The sequence below is a fragment of the Mesoplodon bidens genome (assembly GCF_964165515.1).
Source record: "Mesoplodon bidens genome assembly, chromosome: 17".
Taxonomy (NCBI): Eukaryota; Metazoa; Chordata; class Mammalia; order Artiodactyla; family Ziphiidae; genus Mesoplodon; species Mesoplodon bidens.
The window spans coordinates 50,074,540-50,087,533 of record NC_138174.1 but is presented as its reverse complement, the minus strand read 5'-3'; the positions used below and the strand labels follow the sequence as shown (position 1 = coordinate 50,087,533).

Sequence of the window (12,994 nt, the reverse complement as noted above, 5' to 3'; positions counted from 1 at the left end):
AGATCCTTGCATTAAAAATCATTTGTGTTTTAGACAGTGTTTTTGCTAGCTTTTACTTTCTTGAATTTCATATAGTTCTGTCATATCTATTATAAAACTAATTGACTGACTGACTGTCAATCATCTAGCTGTCCCAGTACCCGGGGTTAACATTGAAGAACACCTTCAGTTACGCCAAGAAGAAAAACGGCAGCGTGTAATCAGGAGACACAGATTAGATGAAGGAAGAGGTAAGATGTAGCTGCAGAGAAAATGTATATGAAAATACATTTTCTTACCCTATACTGAGACCAGTTAAAAGTTTACAGAGTAGGCTCATTTGGTAAGAAATTAAAATTAGTAACATTCTAGTAACTCATGAAAGTATTATGAAAATATTCAGGGTATTACAATTGTGCTAATAATAACATACATTTAATTTGGTAGTGTGTTTATGGCATAAGTCAACCATATTAAGAATTGTGCCATATGCCAAGCATCAAAAACTATTAGCAATGGCAATCTTTAAAAAAATACAAATTTGAAGAACTGTCCTTCACCTGTATTTTGACTCATCTACTTAACTCTGAACACCAGTAGTTTAGTATTTTAAGTTCTGATTTCTTACTCATTTACAATTATTATCATTTGGGCATAGTCTCACTGCTCTTCCTTCCAATTTAGTGCATAATGATGCTTTTATGTATCTTTCCGGAAAAAGCTTATTCTGGTTATGTACAAGAATGGTAAGTTGGAGGGTCTGCAGGTTTTAATTGCAAAGATTTATTATCTATCTTTTCCTCATTGTTTATGACTATTTCTCAGCCTAAAAACTACATTTAACAGTGATTATAGTAAGTATTTTAGTATATATCCATCAAGCAGAGATAAATATAAGTATTACTAAAGTTATTCTTGCCCAATAGAATCTTTTCTTTGTAGGATTAAGACAGATTGTTACAAAGGTCTGTAATTTTATTCCTCTGCTAGGCAAAATTTTGATTCGAAATATTTAGTGATAGATAAAACCTATCACTCATTTAACCATCATTACAGACTTTGTTAGGCGTTCCTTTTTTTTAATATAAAATGGAGTAAGTTGAATATAAAATATATAGCACACATGGTAATTCTGTTTTTATTAAACTTAGGTCATAAGACATCTGCTTAGAACTTGAAGATTGTTCATTATAGTGTCTAATAAGCAATGTTGAGGAATTGATACAGTGAATGTTTGCTGTTAGTTTGGCTTTGTTTACATAAAATCATTGCCTTTAAATGATATTTTAATGAGATTAATGTATCTACTCTTATTTATGTTATATAAATGTATGAGAAAATTGCATATTAAATGTTATGTAGAGAATAGGGTAAAATTTAAGTTCTGGGTCTTTATGACACATGGTAATTAAGTGATAATTCCTTTTGTATTAATAGTATGATTTGCTTAAGGTTAATTACTAGTGATACTTTTACTACCTGTTTTTTTTTTTTTGAAATATTAGGTTGAATCATACGAAATGACCTACAAAACCCAGCTATTTCCTATGTTTCAACCAAAGTATAGCAAATCCTTGTGATGACATTTAATTACTTGCCTAATGCTATATATCTTATTTTTTTCTCTCCCTCTATAAAAAGCTGTTCTTCTCTAGGTATAGTATATATTTCTGTATATCAGAAGTAAAAGAACATTGATGATGCACTGGTTATTCAACAAAACTTTGTGATAGCAGAATATTCTTTTGCCTTTTATTTTAAAATGTATCATAGACCTTTAAAAGATAAACTCTAACCCTTTAAGAGTTAAAAAAAACTCCATTATTTAAATATTTATGGAAATTAGATTATTGTATCTGTGCTTTAACAAGCTTTCCCAGCGATTCTGAGGGTGCTGAAGTGTGAGAACCGCTGCTCTAGGGCAGTGATGTTCTAAGTTTGTTACATGGGCCTTCTACATCAGAATCACCTGGGCCTCATGCTTCAGCATTTCTGCCTGAGGGTCCTCGATACAGATTTGAGTCACATGCACAGTGTTCTAGGGCTCTTGTTTGGCACCATGCTAGCAAGGATTGTTAGTCTCGTTTTGTCCTCATGAGGAAAAGGAATGTCAAATAAATTTTTAGTGTTCCAACTGCCACATGTACATACTTGTCTTTTCTCCACACACACCACCCCACCCCCCTTGGCTTCTGCTTGGTGTTTTTTAGGTAACTAACAGTTAGCAGTCTGTTGGTAATTATGCTTATTAGTAATTGGCTTTACCTGTATTGAAATTCCAGCCTTTCAGTATTAGATTAAGTTAAATTATTTTACTTGATTTATCTATCATCCTATTTACCAAGTTTGTGTTATTTGTTTTAAAGTTGCTCAAAATTTTAGGACCTAGCTCGTGTATCAAAAGCCTTGCTCATAAACCTCAGGCCTATTGATGTAGTTCAGCTGCTGTTCATGACACAGATTCTTCTGTTGCTGTTGAAACCCCCAAAAGTAGTGTGGTTACTACTTTTTGATAAAGTTGGAACTTTAATTTTTTTATGCTATTAGTCTTCTAGATAATACTTTTCTTACATATATATTCTTAGGTACCAATAGTATTCATTTACAGATTTTATTTCAGTGGTGTTTGTGATCATTTTTAGTTTGTTTTTTAGATTAGACAGAGTTGATTGATATATAATTTCTCTGAGACTTGTATTAACTTTACAAGTGGAGTGCTTGTTCAGTGGGATTTTTAAGTAGAACTCTTTAAGTCATCAGGACTCCTGGGTGATTGTATCAATGTTCTTATCTTTATATTCCTTCTCAGCGCTCTGTTTTAAGGAAAGCTAAGCTCAAATAATGTTGCCTATTTTTCCTTCTTTCTTTTTCCCCTAAATGTCAAATCAAAATTCCATGATTGTGAGCTGTTGATGGGGTGAGTTACGTCCTGGTTTGCCTGGGACAGTCCCATTTTATGCCTACTGTTCAGATGTATTTCTTACAGTGCCCCCTTTTGCTCTCGGTAGAGCGTCTCATTTGGATAATAAGCTATATAGTTAGCATAGCTATATAGCATGGTGGTTGAATATATAGGTTCTGAAGTTAGACTTTGGTTCATATCCTGGCTTCTTAAGTTTTACTTGGAGTATAACCACTCTGAACCTCAGTTTCCCTACCTTTAAAACGAAGATTACAACTGTACCTACGTTAAGTAGGGATGAGGATTAAGTGACTTGCATGAAAATGCCTGACCTATACTAAGCCCTGGGTAAATGGCGATGATGGCTATGGTGATGATGAGGATGCTAGTGGTGGTGGTGGGCTATTTAGTAAACTTCTGTTCTCTTTGGATTTGATTCTTTTCCAACTCTGGCCTCTACTTGACTGCTTTTCTTGCAACATTGGGATGCTCATCACAAAATTTTGATTATTATTAATAAAACCCCCTACATCTTCTGTAGAATAAAATGATTCTGTCTTGATAGAAAAAAATCAGTTTCCCATAGTCACAAGTTAGAATCTAAAAACAAGTTTATTATAGTCTCTCCAGTTTCAAAGTGATTGAGAAGTTATTGGTATTGATTTTTAAGCCTCGAAAACCATTAAGTTTTCTTAATTTGACATGTCAAATCCAGTATTAGCTGATCTTCCAATACTCCTTTTAAATTAAAATATATGAAGCACATGGAAAACATAAGTAAGAAAAAAATGTCAATGTAATTCTCATCCAAAGATAACCACTATAGAATTTTGGTATACTTTCTTAAAGGTTTTCTATGCATACTTTTTTGTTTAGACATTTTACATCATTTCATAGTGTGATATATATTGGTGTACTGTTTTTTCCCCTTAATAATTATATCATAAATTTTTTGTGCCTTATTGTAATACCATATTGAAGTAATACAGGAATTTAGGTTAAAGGTTTTCCACAAGCCTATCCTTTAATTAAATTATTACTTTCATTTGTTTCATCGGTATCTTCTAATTGAGTTTTATACATTTCCAGTTACGTCACTGACTGAATCTTTTTTTTAATATATAAATTTATTTATTTATTTGTTTGTTTGTTTGTTTGTTTGTTTATTGGCAGTGTTGGGTCTTCGTTGCTGCACGCAGGCTTTCGCTAGTTGCGGCGAGCCGGAGCTACTCTTTGTTGCAGTGTGTAGGCTTCTCATTGCAGTGACTTCGCTTCTCTTGTTTGGAGCACGGCCTCTAGGTGCACGGGCTTCAGTAGTTGTGGCTCGTGGGCTCTAGAGCACAGGCTCAGTAGTTGTGGTGCATGGGCTTAGTTGCTCCGCAGCATGTGGGATCTTCTCGGACCAGGGCTCAAACCCATGTCCCCTGCATTGGCAGGCGGATTCTTAACCACTGCTCCACCAGAAAGTCCCTCACTGACTGAATCTTATATTTCATATATTTGCTTAATGTTACAGTATGTACGTTTTTAAAATTTTTCTAGCAGTTTTTTCCTTGCCCTCCCATTCTCTTTTACCAAGCAAATGAGGTTTAGTCTAATAGGTATATTTCTGTGTCTTACTCCATTAAATTATAATCATGTGCAGATATCTATACATATGTGAGCGTGTAGGCATATGTTTATTTACAGAAGGGATATTGTATTAAATATACAATTGTTTGCAACACCTTTTTCCCATTTTACAGTACAACATGAACACATACTAGTGAATATGGATCTATCACATTCTATTTAATAGCTACATAACATTTCATAATACGTCTGTACCACAGTTTATTCAGCCATTATTTTGTTGATGGTCATTCAGGTTATTTTCAGGGTTTTGTGGATTTTGCTATAATAATATATTCTTAAACTTCAGCCATATGTAGTGGAATTTTTGTTTATATAATAGAGCTTTCCAGAAATAGCATATTTGGGCCAGAGAGTGTGTATGTTTTAAATTTTAACAGATATTTCAAATTTAAAAAAAAAATGTTATAGGAATTTATCTTCCTAAGACTTACGTATGAGAGTGGTGTTTTCCTGTAGCACCACCTTTATTAGGTATTATTTTTAATTTTTGCAAAACGTTGATGAGCGATGTTATGTCCTTGCTAATTTAAATAGCACAGAAGTACTTTTTCTTTATAAATCTTGTTTTAATGGCTGAATATTACTCCAGTGAGAAAATATACCATAGTTTTTTATTAACTGTTCTTCTTTTTGGATTGTTTTAATTTTTCGTTACAATTAATAAGGTTATAATAACACCTTTGAGCTGAAATCTTTTAAAAAATATTCCAGTTTTCCTTAGGACAGACGTCTGTTTGTATAATTACTGGGCCAAAGGATAATAATAATTTTTAGGTTCTTGAAATGTATCACCAGTAACTTTCTGAAAGTAACTCTGTACTTTCCCACCCTCAAGTTTTGCCAGCTGCCCCTCCAGTGTGCTTAGTTTTGTCATAGCACACCATCATAATTTCTTCTTGAGTTTTATGTAAACTTCCCTCAACCATTAGACTGTGAGCTTCTTGAATCAGAGATGGGGTCTTGTTTATGCAAGTGTTCTTAGAACCTTGCATGGTGCCTGAAATTGGTCAGTAGTTAATATGTGCTTGTTGACTAACTGAAAACATCTCATGGACTTCTCTTCGCCTCTACAATGAAGTGTAATGGTATCAAAAGACATTAATTACCTCTTTTGTATATTCATCTCCAAACTCATTTCCCACTACTTTCTGCCTCATAACCTTATACTCCATCCATTTCAGCTATGTGTGTGTGGTTTTCTTTTTTCCCTCTCATCCCATTTATTAAAGAAACAGTAAGAAAAGATACACTGCAGGAAAACACCACCCGTCCTTTCACATCAGGCTGAACGAAGCACAGTGATTTCTCCCCTTCATTCCCCCCACCCCCACCCCAATTCACATAACCCCATCCACATCAGTTTAATTTTGAGGTTCCTTGATTGGGAGTACCAGTGGAGAGGGAGTGGGGTGAGCAGTGGAGCCTTGATCCTGGCTTCCTCTAAGTTAAGTCCCAGGAGAAGGGAGCTGCAGGCCCAGTCAGGCAAGCAGAAATTGTATTTGGTGGCTCTCTGAAGTGGTTGCACTTCCCTGTTCTGTGTTCCAGCCCCCAGGGGAAGGTATGGCAGTAGAGGGTGGCCAGGTCAGTGCTGCTGAAGCATGGTCCGCTCACCAACACAACATTTCTAGAGAGCAGTGAGCTGATTCTCCAGTGGTGAGCAGGGGACTGCATATGAATTGGGACCTGCAGGCCAATGTATCTCTGAGGAAAAGTCCACAAGAACAATTCAAGGAACTAGTAAGAAACAAGGGGCAGAAAGCTGTGGGACAAAAGCACAGCAGGCTTCGGGAAGGCTGGGGATCATTCCCACCTGCCGAAGTCCATGTCCCACAGGTAACATTTTACCTTCACTCAAGAAAGACACAGAGGGGGGGAGAAGGCTCATTTGAACTTGAACCCCAGCTATGTACTTCAGACTGTAGCTCCATATCTACGCTTTCACCCAAAACACAGCCCCTGCTGAGAACCACAGTGTCTGGAAACCAAGGTGGTCCTGGAGAGAAAATGGCGCCTAAGGGGGTAACATTCCATTTGGGTACATTGTAGCCATTGGAGCCCCTGGTCTGGGAAAGCAGCTGGGTTTGTGCCAGGGAGGCTCCCCACTCTAGAAAATGGGACCAAAGTCTTGCTTGCAGGGCCATTCATCCTTGGAAAGGAAGCTGGGTTTAGACCCAGGGTCCCAGTTGGCCTTGCAAAAGGAGCTGGGTTGATACCCACAGGGCCTGCTGGTGAAGAGCCTAGGGAGCTGACCTGGGGGAATTAACCTGACCAGGTCCTAATGGGCCAGTAGACCTTGGGAAGGGAGCTGGACTTGGACCCTGTAAACTAGTGGCCCGTGGGAAGTTAGCTGGGTTGGAGCCTAGTGGCCCAGAGGCTCTTGGGGAAATTGCTGGACTTGAGCCCTGGAGGCCAGCAGACCTCTGGAAGTTAACTGGGTTTGAAGCCAATGTGTTAGAAGACTGAGAGAAAGCAGCTGGGTTCAATCCCCCTGAACCTGTCCCCCTTGGAAAAGGATTAGCATTTACTCCCATGGGGCCAGCGGGCCTTGAAAAATGAGCTGAATTAGGGCCAATGGGGCCAGGAGCCCTCGACATGGGAGATGGATTTGGCCCTGGAAGGCCAGTTCCCTGAGAGCCAGGACCCGAGTTTGGGCCTATGGGGCCAGGTGTGCTGGCCGTGGAAGATGAGCTTATGCCCACGTTTCCAGAAGCTTGTGAGAAAGAAGCTGAATTTGCTCCTAAAAGACCAGCTGCTCTTAGAATGGGGGCAAGATCTGGGCTTTGAGGTCCAGCCATTCTTAAGACCAGATCCTGTGCCCAAGAGGCCACCTGCTCTGGTGTCCAAATTGGGGCTTGGGCCCAGGCCACCTGCCCTTGGATTAGGCCCAAGGCCTGGACCCAGGCCACTTGATCTTGGGTTGGGCCCAAGGCCAGGGCCTGGAAACGTACCTTGGGGCAGCGTTTGTTCCTACAAAGCCTGATCTCAGATTGGGACTTGGTCTGGGGCCCAGGCCAACAGGTCTAGGATTGGGAGGACCATTCCCAGATGTCAACAGGACACCTGTTCTCAGGTTGGGTCCAGATCCAGGGCCCATGGGGCCACCACTTCTGGGGTCAGGACCTGTTCCCAGAACACCGTCTGGCCTTGGGTTGGACATAGGACCTGGCCCTGGGAGACTCCCTAACCTTGGGTTAGACAGAGGCCCTGGGCCTGGAAGAGCCCCTGCTCCAGGATTTAGAGCTGACCCTGGGCTTGGGCCCAAGAGACCACCCGGCCTTGGGAAAGAAACTGCACCTGTGCCAGTGGGATTCATCCCTCTTGGAAAAGAAGCCATGCTTGGGTCACGAGCACCAGCAGGGAAAGGTGCTGGATTTGAAGCCAGTGAACCTGATGACGTTGGAAATGGAGATGGGTTCCTTGGAAATGGGGCCAAATTTCCAAGAGAACCTGTTGGAAAGAGATCCCCAAGGAAGGGATCTGAGTTCATACCCAGTGGGTGGCCTGTGTTTAAAACAGGACTCCCTTGTGGTCCCAGGAAACTATCCATCTGTCCTTGAGGTGGCAGCGGAGCATGAGTCCAAGGAGTTGGCCGCTCTCTAGGAAAATCCGGGGTTCTTTCATACTTTCTTGGGGACGGTGATAATGGGCTTGGGGCGAGTTTTGAAAAGGATCTTGTTTTTGGTGAGTGCCGTCACCAGGTACGGGGTGCCATTCTCGCAGCCAAAATCATCACAGTCTTGCTCCCCCACCCCGGAGTGTGTTTAACAAGGACGGCAAAGGGTTTCTCCAGGTGGATGATTTTCCCATACAGGATATGATGCCCCACGATCAGCACAGGGATCCCCTCAGTGGTGCAGGTCTCCCAGGAGGTTTCCAGCTAACCAGTGCTGTAGTGAGCCTCGATCTCCCCCTGTAGCTCCATCAGCACCCATTCTGCCAGGCCTCCAGCCCCAGCACTGGAAATAACCATCTGCACCATGAGCTTTCCGCCTTTAAAAAGCAACTGAAAATAAGCTGCCGTGGCCGCCGCCGAGCGCAGCACCGCACAGCCAACTGGTGACAACCAAACCTCCTGTCGCTGTTGCCATCGCCGCCGTGAGCACTCGTGTGTGTGTTTTTAATGACCATACAGTAATGTTGTTTAGGTCTTCATGCTTTTATAAATCCTATTCCTTTTACCTGGAATGCCCTCTCTTCTCTTCTTTCTCTCTTGGCAAACTTTTTCTCATTTTTTGACATCTTTTTTTTTTTTTTGGCTGCGTCAGGTCTTCGTTGCTGTGCGCAGGCTTTCGCTAGTTGTGGCGAGCGGGGGCTACTCTTCGTTGCGGTGCGCGGGCTTCTCATTGCAGTGGCTTCCTTTGTTGCAGAGGACAGGCTCTAGGCGCACAGGCTTCAGTAGTTCTGGCCTGTGGGCTCAGCAGTTGTGGCTCGCAGGCTCCAGAGCACAGGCTCCGTAGTTGTGGTGCACAGGCTTAGTTGCTTCACGGCATGTGGGATCTTCCTGGACCCGGGCTTGAACCCATGTCCCCTGCATTGGCAGGCAGATTCTTAACCACCAGGGAAGTCCCTCTTTGAAACCTCTTTGATTCACTCAAGTTGATTTGATCACTTTTCATCCTTCAGGATATGACGTGTATAGATTTACTTTATGGCATTTATTAGAACATATTGCAATTCTTTGTTTTTATTCTGTCTTCCTTGGTAGACTGAACTTGAATGAGGTCTGTGTCTTTGTCATTATATCTATGATACCTAGCATCTGTTGCATTAAGTATAATCAAAAATGTTTGGTGAATAAATGAATGACTTAACTATGTAAGAAAAATTATTTTAGTCCATGGGATACAAGAGTATTTTAGAACCTGGTAACTTGATATTATAAATGGTAACTTAAGTTGAGCTCGAGTGATGTACTTTCTATGTGTGATTGCCAGTGGGCCTTCTGTATTTATGTATAGAAAGACTCTGAAAAGATTGAATTTATGAGAAGCTATATTACTCTGAATATTATGGGTATAATATTTTTATGGAAAGACATAATATCTCAGGCAGACCACAGAAATTAGAAAATGGTAATACAGCTTATTATTGTTATTTTAATATTTACAATTCTTTTGTATAGTTGGAAAGTGTCTTACACTTTTTAGAGTGATATTATCTGCTAATAATATTTATATTATCTGCTTTAGTAAATCAATTGAAAAATAGGGCAAGTTGAAGAAGTGACGTGTTCATATTTGAAATGTATCTCATTTTATTATATTTTAAAGATGAAGCTTAGCTTATATAATCTTAATTTGAAAATGATTGATACTGCGTTACTGGAAAATAATATTTAATTCTTCTATTAACATTAAATTAGCATATTTCTACCTGTAGTAATCATAGAATATGTTATTGTTGGTTTTTCATAGAATTGATGCTGCTTGTGTTTTTTTCTATATCTAGAGACATAATTTAAATATATTTTTTTCTACCCATTTTTTAATGTTTAATGCAGGGTACTTTGGTATTTAATATGACATTTGTCAAATTTTATTACAGAGCAATAGTTTCATTTTGTCGCATTGTTAGAAAAATTAATTATAGCTGAAGATCTATAGAGAATCACAGAAACTTAATTAAAAATGTTCAGTGCATATATACTGTCAATTTCCTTTTCAAATACTGGTAACTTCTTAACTGTCAAATTTAGTGTTTTGAAATTTGTAAGCATTTTTGATATTGCTAAAACTCAAAGAAGCTGTGGTTCTGTTCTATAAGAAAAGAACTAAAAATTTAAGGTATAATTTAAAGTTTTCTTTTCAAGCTAAACAGTAATGGGGGAAACAGTTTTTAAATTTTATTGAAATTGATTTGACTACAGATTTTTTTCTTAAATACTGTATAAGTAGAAATGACTGTAATCTGTGTCAGTGTATATTTATGTATATATGTATAGGTACATAGAGGAGCTTCAGAAACAAATTGTTTTATGAGAGAACCATTAATGTTCTAAAAATGTTACTGGGTTTAGAGTCCCCTCTTCATCATCAATATGAAATTCAGCTTATCCTTATGTCTGATTTTGTGTATATGGTTAAAATCATAAAGTTAGATTTATCTGTTTTAGTAAATCAAATCAAATACATCTTATACAATTCTGTCTTTATAAAGCAGTGATTTTATATATATACATATACATGTATATATGTGTGTATGTTGTATGTATGTATATGTGTGTATATAAATGTGTATGTATATAAATATGTATATCTCAGATCATAGGAATTTTTTGTTTTTGTTTTTGACCACCTTGTTTTCTTACCTCTATGAGAGAATGTAGTTGTCAGTAACATCTTGGTTTTGTATCAAGATTGATGTGGATATTAAATCTTGAAGACCTTGTTAAAATTTAATCATTAATTTAAAACTTTGTTGGTGTTTGGTATTTTAAAAGGAAAGATATTTGTTTTTAATGAATGTGTGGTTTACCAAGTTTGAATATAAATGATATTAAAAGATTTGTAAGATAATTTGATTTATTCTATTTGAACTCTCTGATTATCTATTTGAGACTATTAGTAACTACCTAATAATTTTATAAGTATAAAAGATCAGAATTTTTACTTTATTAACTATATTTAAGATAATAAAACTTCTGTGTAGAATGGTGAATAGGTTGTGGTTGGGAGTGGGAGGTTAACGGGGGGGATTTGGGAGAAAAGTATCATGTCCAAAACTTTAATTTCCATGCTTTTTAGTTTGAATTATTTTTGTTCATTGTAGTGTTTTCATTTTGTGAGCTTTTCTATGCACATACAAAATGTTTCTCCTCAGGCCCCCTTGTATTTGCTGGTCCTATTTTTATGAACCATCGAGAACAGGCTCTAGCCAGACTCAGATCCCATCCAGCACAGCTAAAGCATAAACGGGACAAGCACAAAGGTATTTGGTCTTCCTTATCAACTAGGTGGGATACTTTCCCAATTTCTTCCACTTATTTGAATTTTGTCTCTGGGAAAATGCACAAACCTAATTCTTCTACTTTGCTTCTATCGTTATTATATAGCCTGAGGAGAAAGAACATGCTGAAAGTGTACTGTTTGTCAATAACTGTCAGTCTTATTTTATTGTATTCTTTTTGGTTAACTTTAATAAAAATAAGACATTTTACAGTATATCTTTTTCTTTTCCATTTCTTTTCAAATTTCCTAAAGTTAAGGGAAGGTGGAAAAAATAATTATTGCTCTCTATTTTATATACTTTATTATCTGCTCTTAGATCACTGCCATCTGGCACTTTGTAGTCCTTTTCTCTTTTTTTAATTCTGTTTATTTGCTTTAGAATTAACAGAATTGCTAAGTTCAGTGTATAAAGTAATAATGAGTTGACTGCTACAGCGCTTCCACTGTTTTAATATAAAATTTATATTCACAATACACATGATTTATTTGATATTTGATTTATTCCTAAAGTAAGATTATTTTTCCTTAAACCACAGATTATGGGTCAACTAAGATCAGGAAAGAATTTAATGCAGAGAACTTATAAATTTATGTATAAATTCTGCCTTGAATCCTGGCATGGGAACCAAGCACTCTTTGAGTAGTACAACTTAGACCTACTATTTTCTTAAATGCCTGAAATAAACCCTGCAAAATAGAAGATTTTAAAAACACATATTCCATGCAAATTAATCTTACTAATGTTTTTTTCTTTTTTGGGGGCTGCAAAACTGTTATAGACTAATTTTATTTTTAAACTTTCATATGCCATATATTATAATCAACTTTATTTTTCTTTGCCTGTTTCAATCTATCAGTTTGTCACTCAAAGCAAAAATGCAAAACAAAACAGACAAAAACCCCTGTTTTTAGTAAAAACACAAATAGAGCACTACTCAAGTTATATTCTGCAGAAATAAAAATTGAGAGTATTTTAAGTCTAATGTGATTAACCGTAGTAAAATTTGTGATTGCTTTATTTACTGGGTGCTCTAACAATGCCATTAATATTTAAAACTAAGAAATAATATTTGGGGTGTGCTATGTAAATTATTTTGGTTATTGCTAGAATCTCTGATCTCACATTTTCTACTATGCCAGTATTAGAACAGATTTTATCAAATGTCTTTTTCTTGCCAATTATATGAAAGCGGAGTTCTTCCAATACTTTACCGGAGGTTAACTATTCACATTTCAATAAACAGTTTTAAAACTTTTTCAGCTCCATGTTAGTATCTTATAGACAGTCATCTTTGTTTTCTTCCAGAATTTTAAAATGAAATGCTAAAGAAAACCAAGGTTACAAATTTAAAACAGACTTTTTACGATGTCACACTGATTAGCTATAGAAATTACTCAACAATAGCGAGCCTTACTTCCATCTTGTCTGCCACAGGGTAACCTCTTTGGAAGGACTTACTTTGTAGTATTACAGCACAAGGCCATTTTTCTTTTAATCATCAGATTGTATGGTTTTATAGAGTGGAATAGT

General features: G+C 37.3%; 1 protein-coding gene and 1 pseudogene across 13 annotated transcripts in view; one reads left to right on the top strand and one right to left on the bottom strand.

Annotated features, from left to right (window-relative positions):
• The window catches only part of MYCBP2 (MYC binding protein 2), a 266,977-nt gene that overhangs the window by 82,640 nt on the left and 171,343 nt on the right, over window positions 1-12,994 (top strand). For 11 of the 12 annotated variants that reach the window (XM_081214828.1, XM_081214825.1, XM_081214821.1 and 8 more), the window contains 2 exons: window positions 129-230; window positions 11,336-11,443. In XM_081214828.1, coding sequence (XP_081070954.1) covers window positions 129-230; window positions 11,336-11,443 — 210 coding nt within the window. The remainder of the gene's footprint in view (window positions 1-128; window positions 231-11,335; window positions 11,444-12,994) is intronic. The other variant, XM_081214831.1, reaches the window with a different exon arrangement.
• On the bottom strand, window positions 5,517-8,481 carry LOC308605011 (decreased expression in renal and prostate cancer protein-like; annotated as a pseudogene). Its single transcript has one exon. The product of its transcript is annotated as a decreased expression in renal and prostate cancer protein-like (transcript).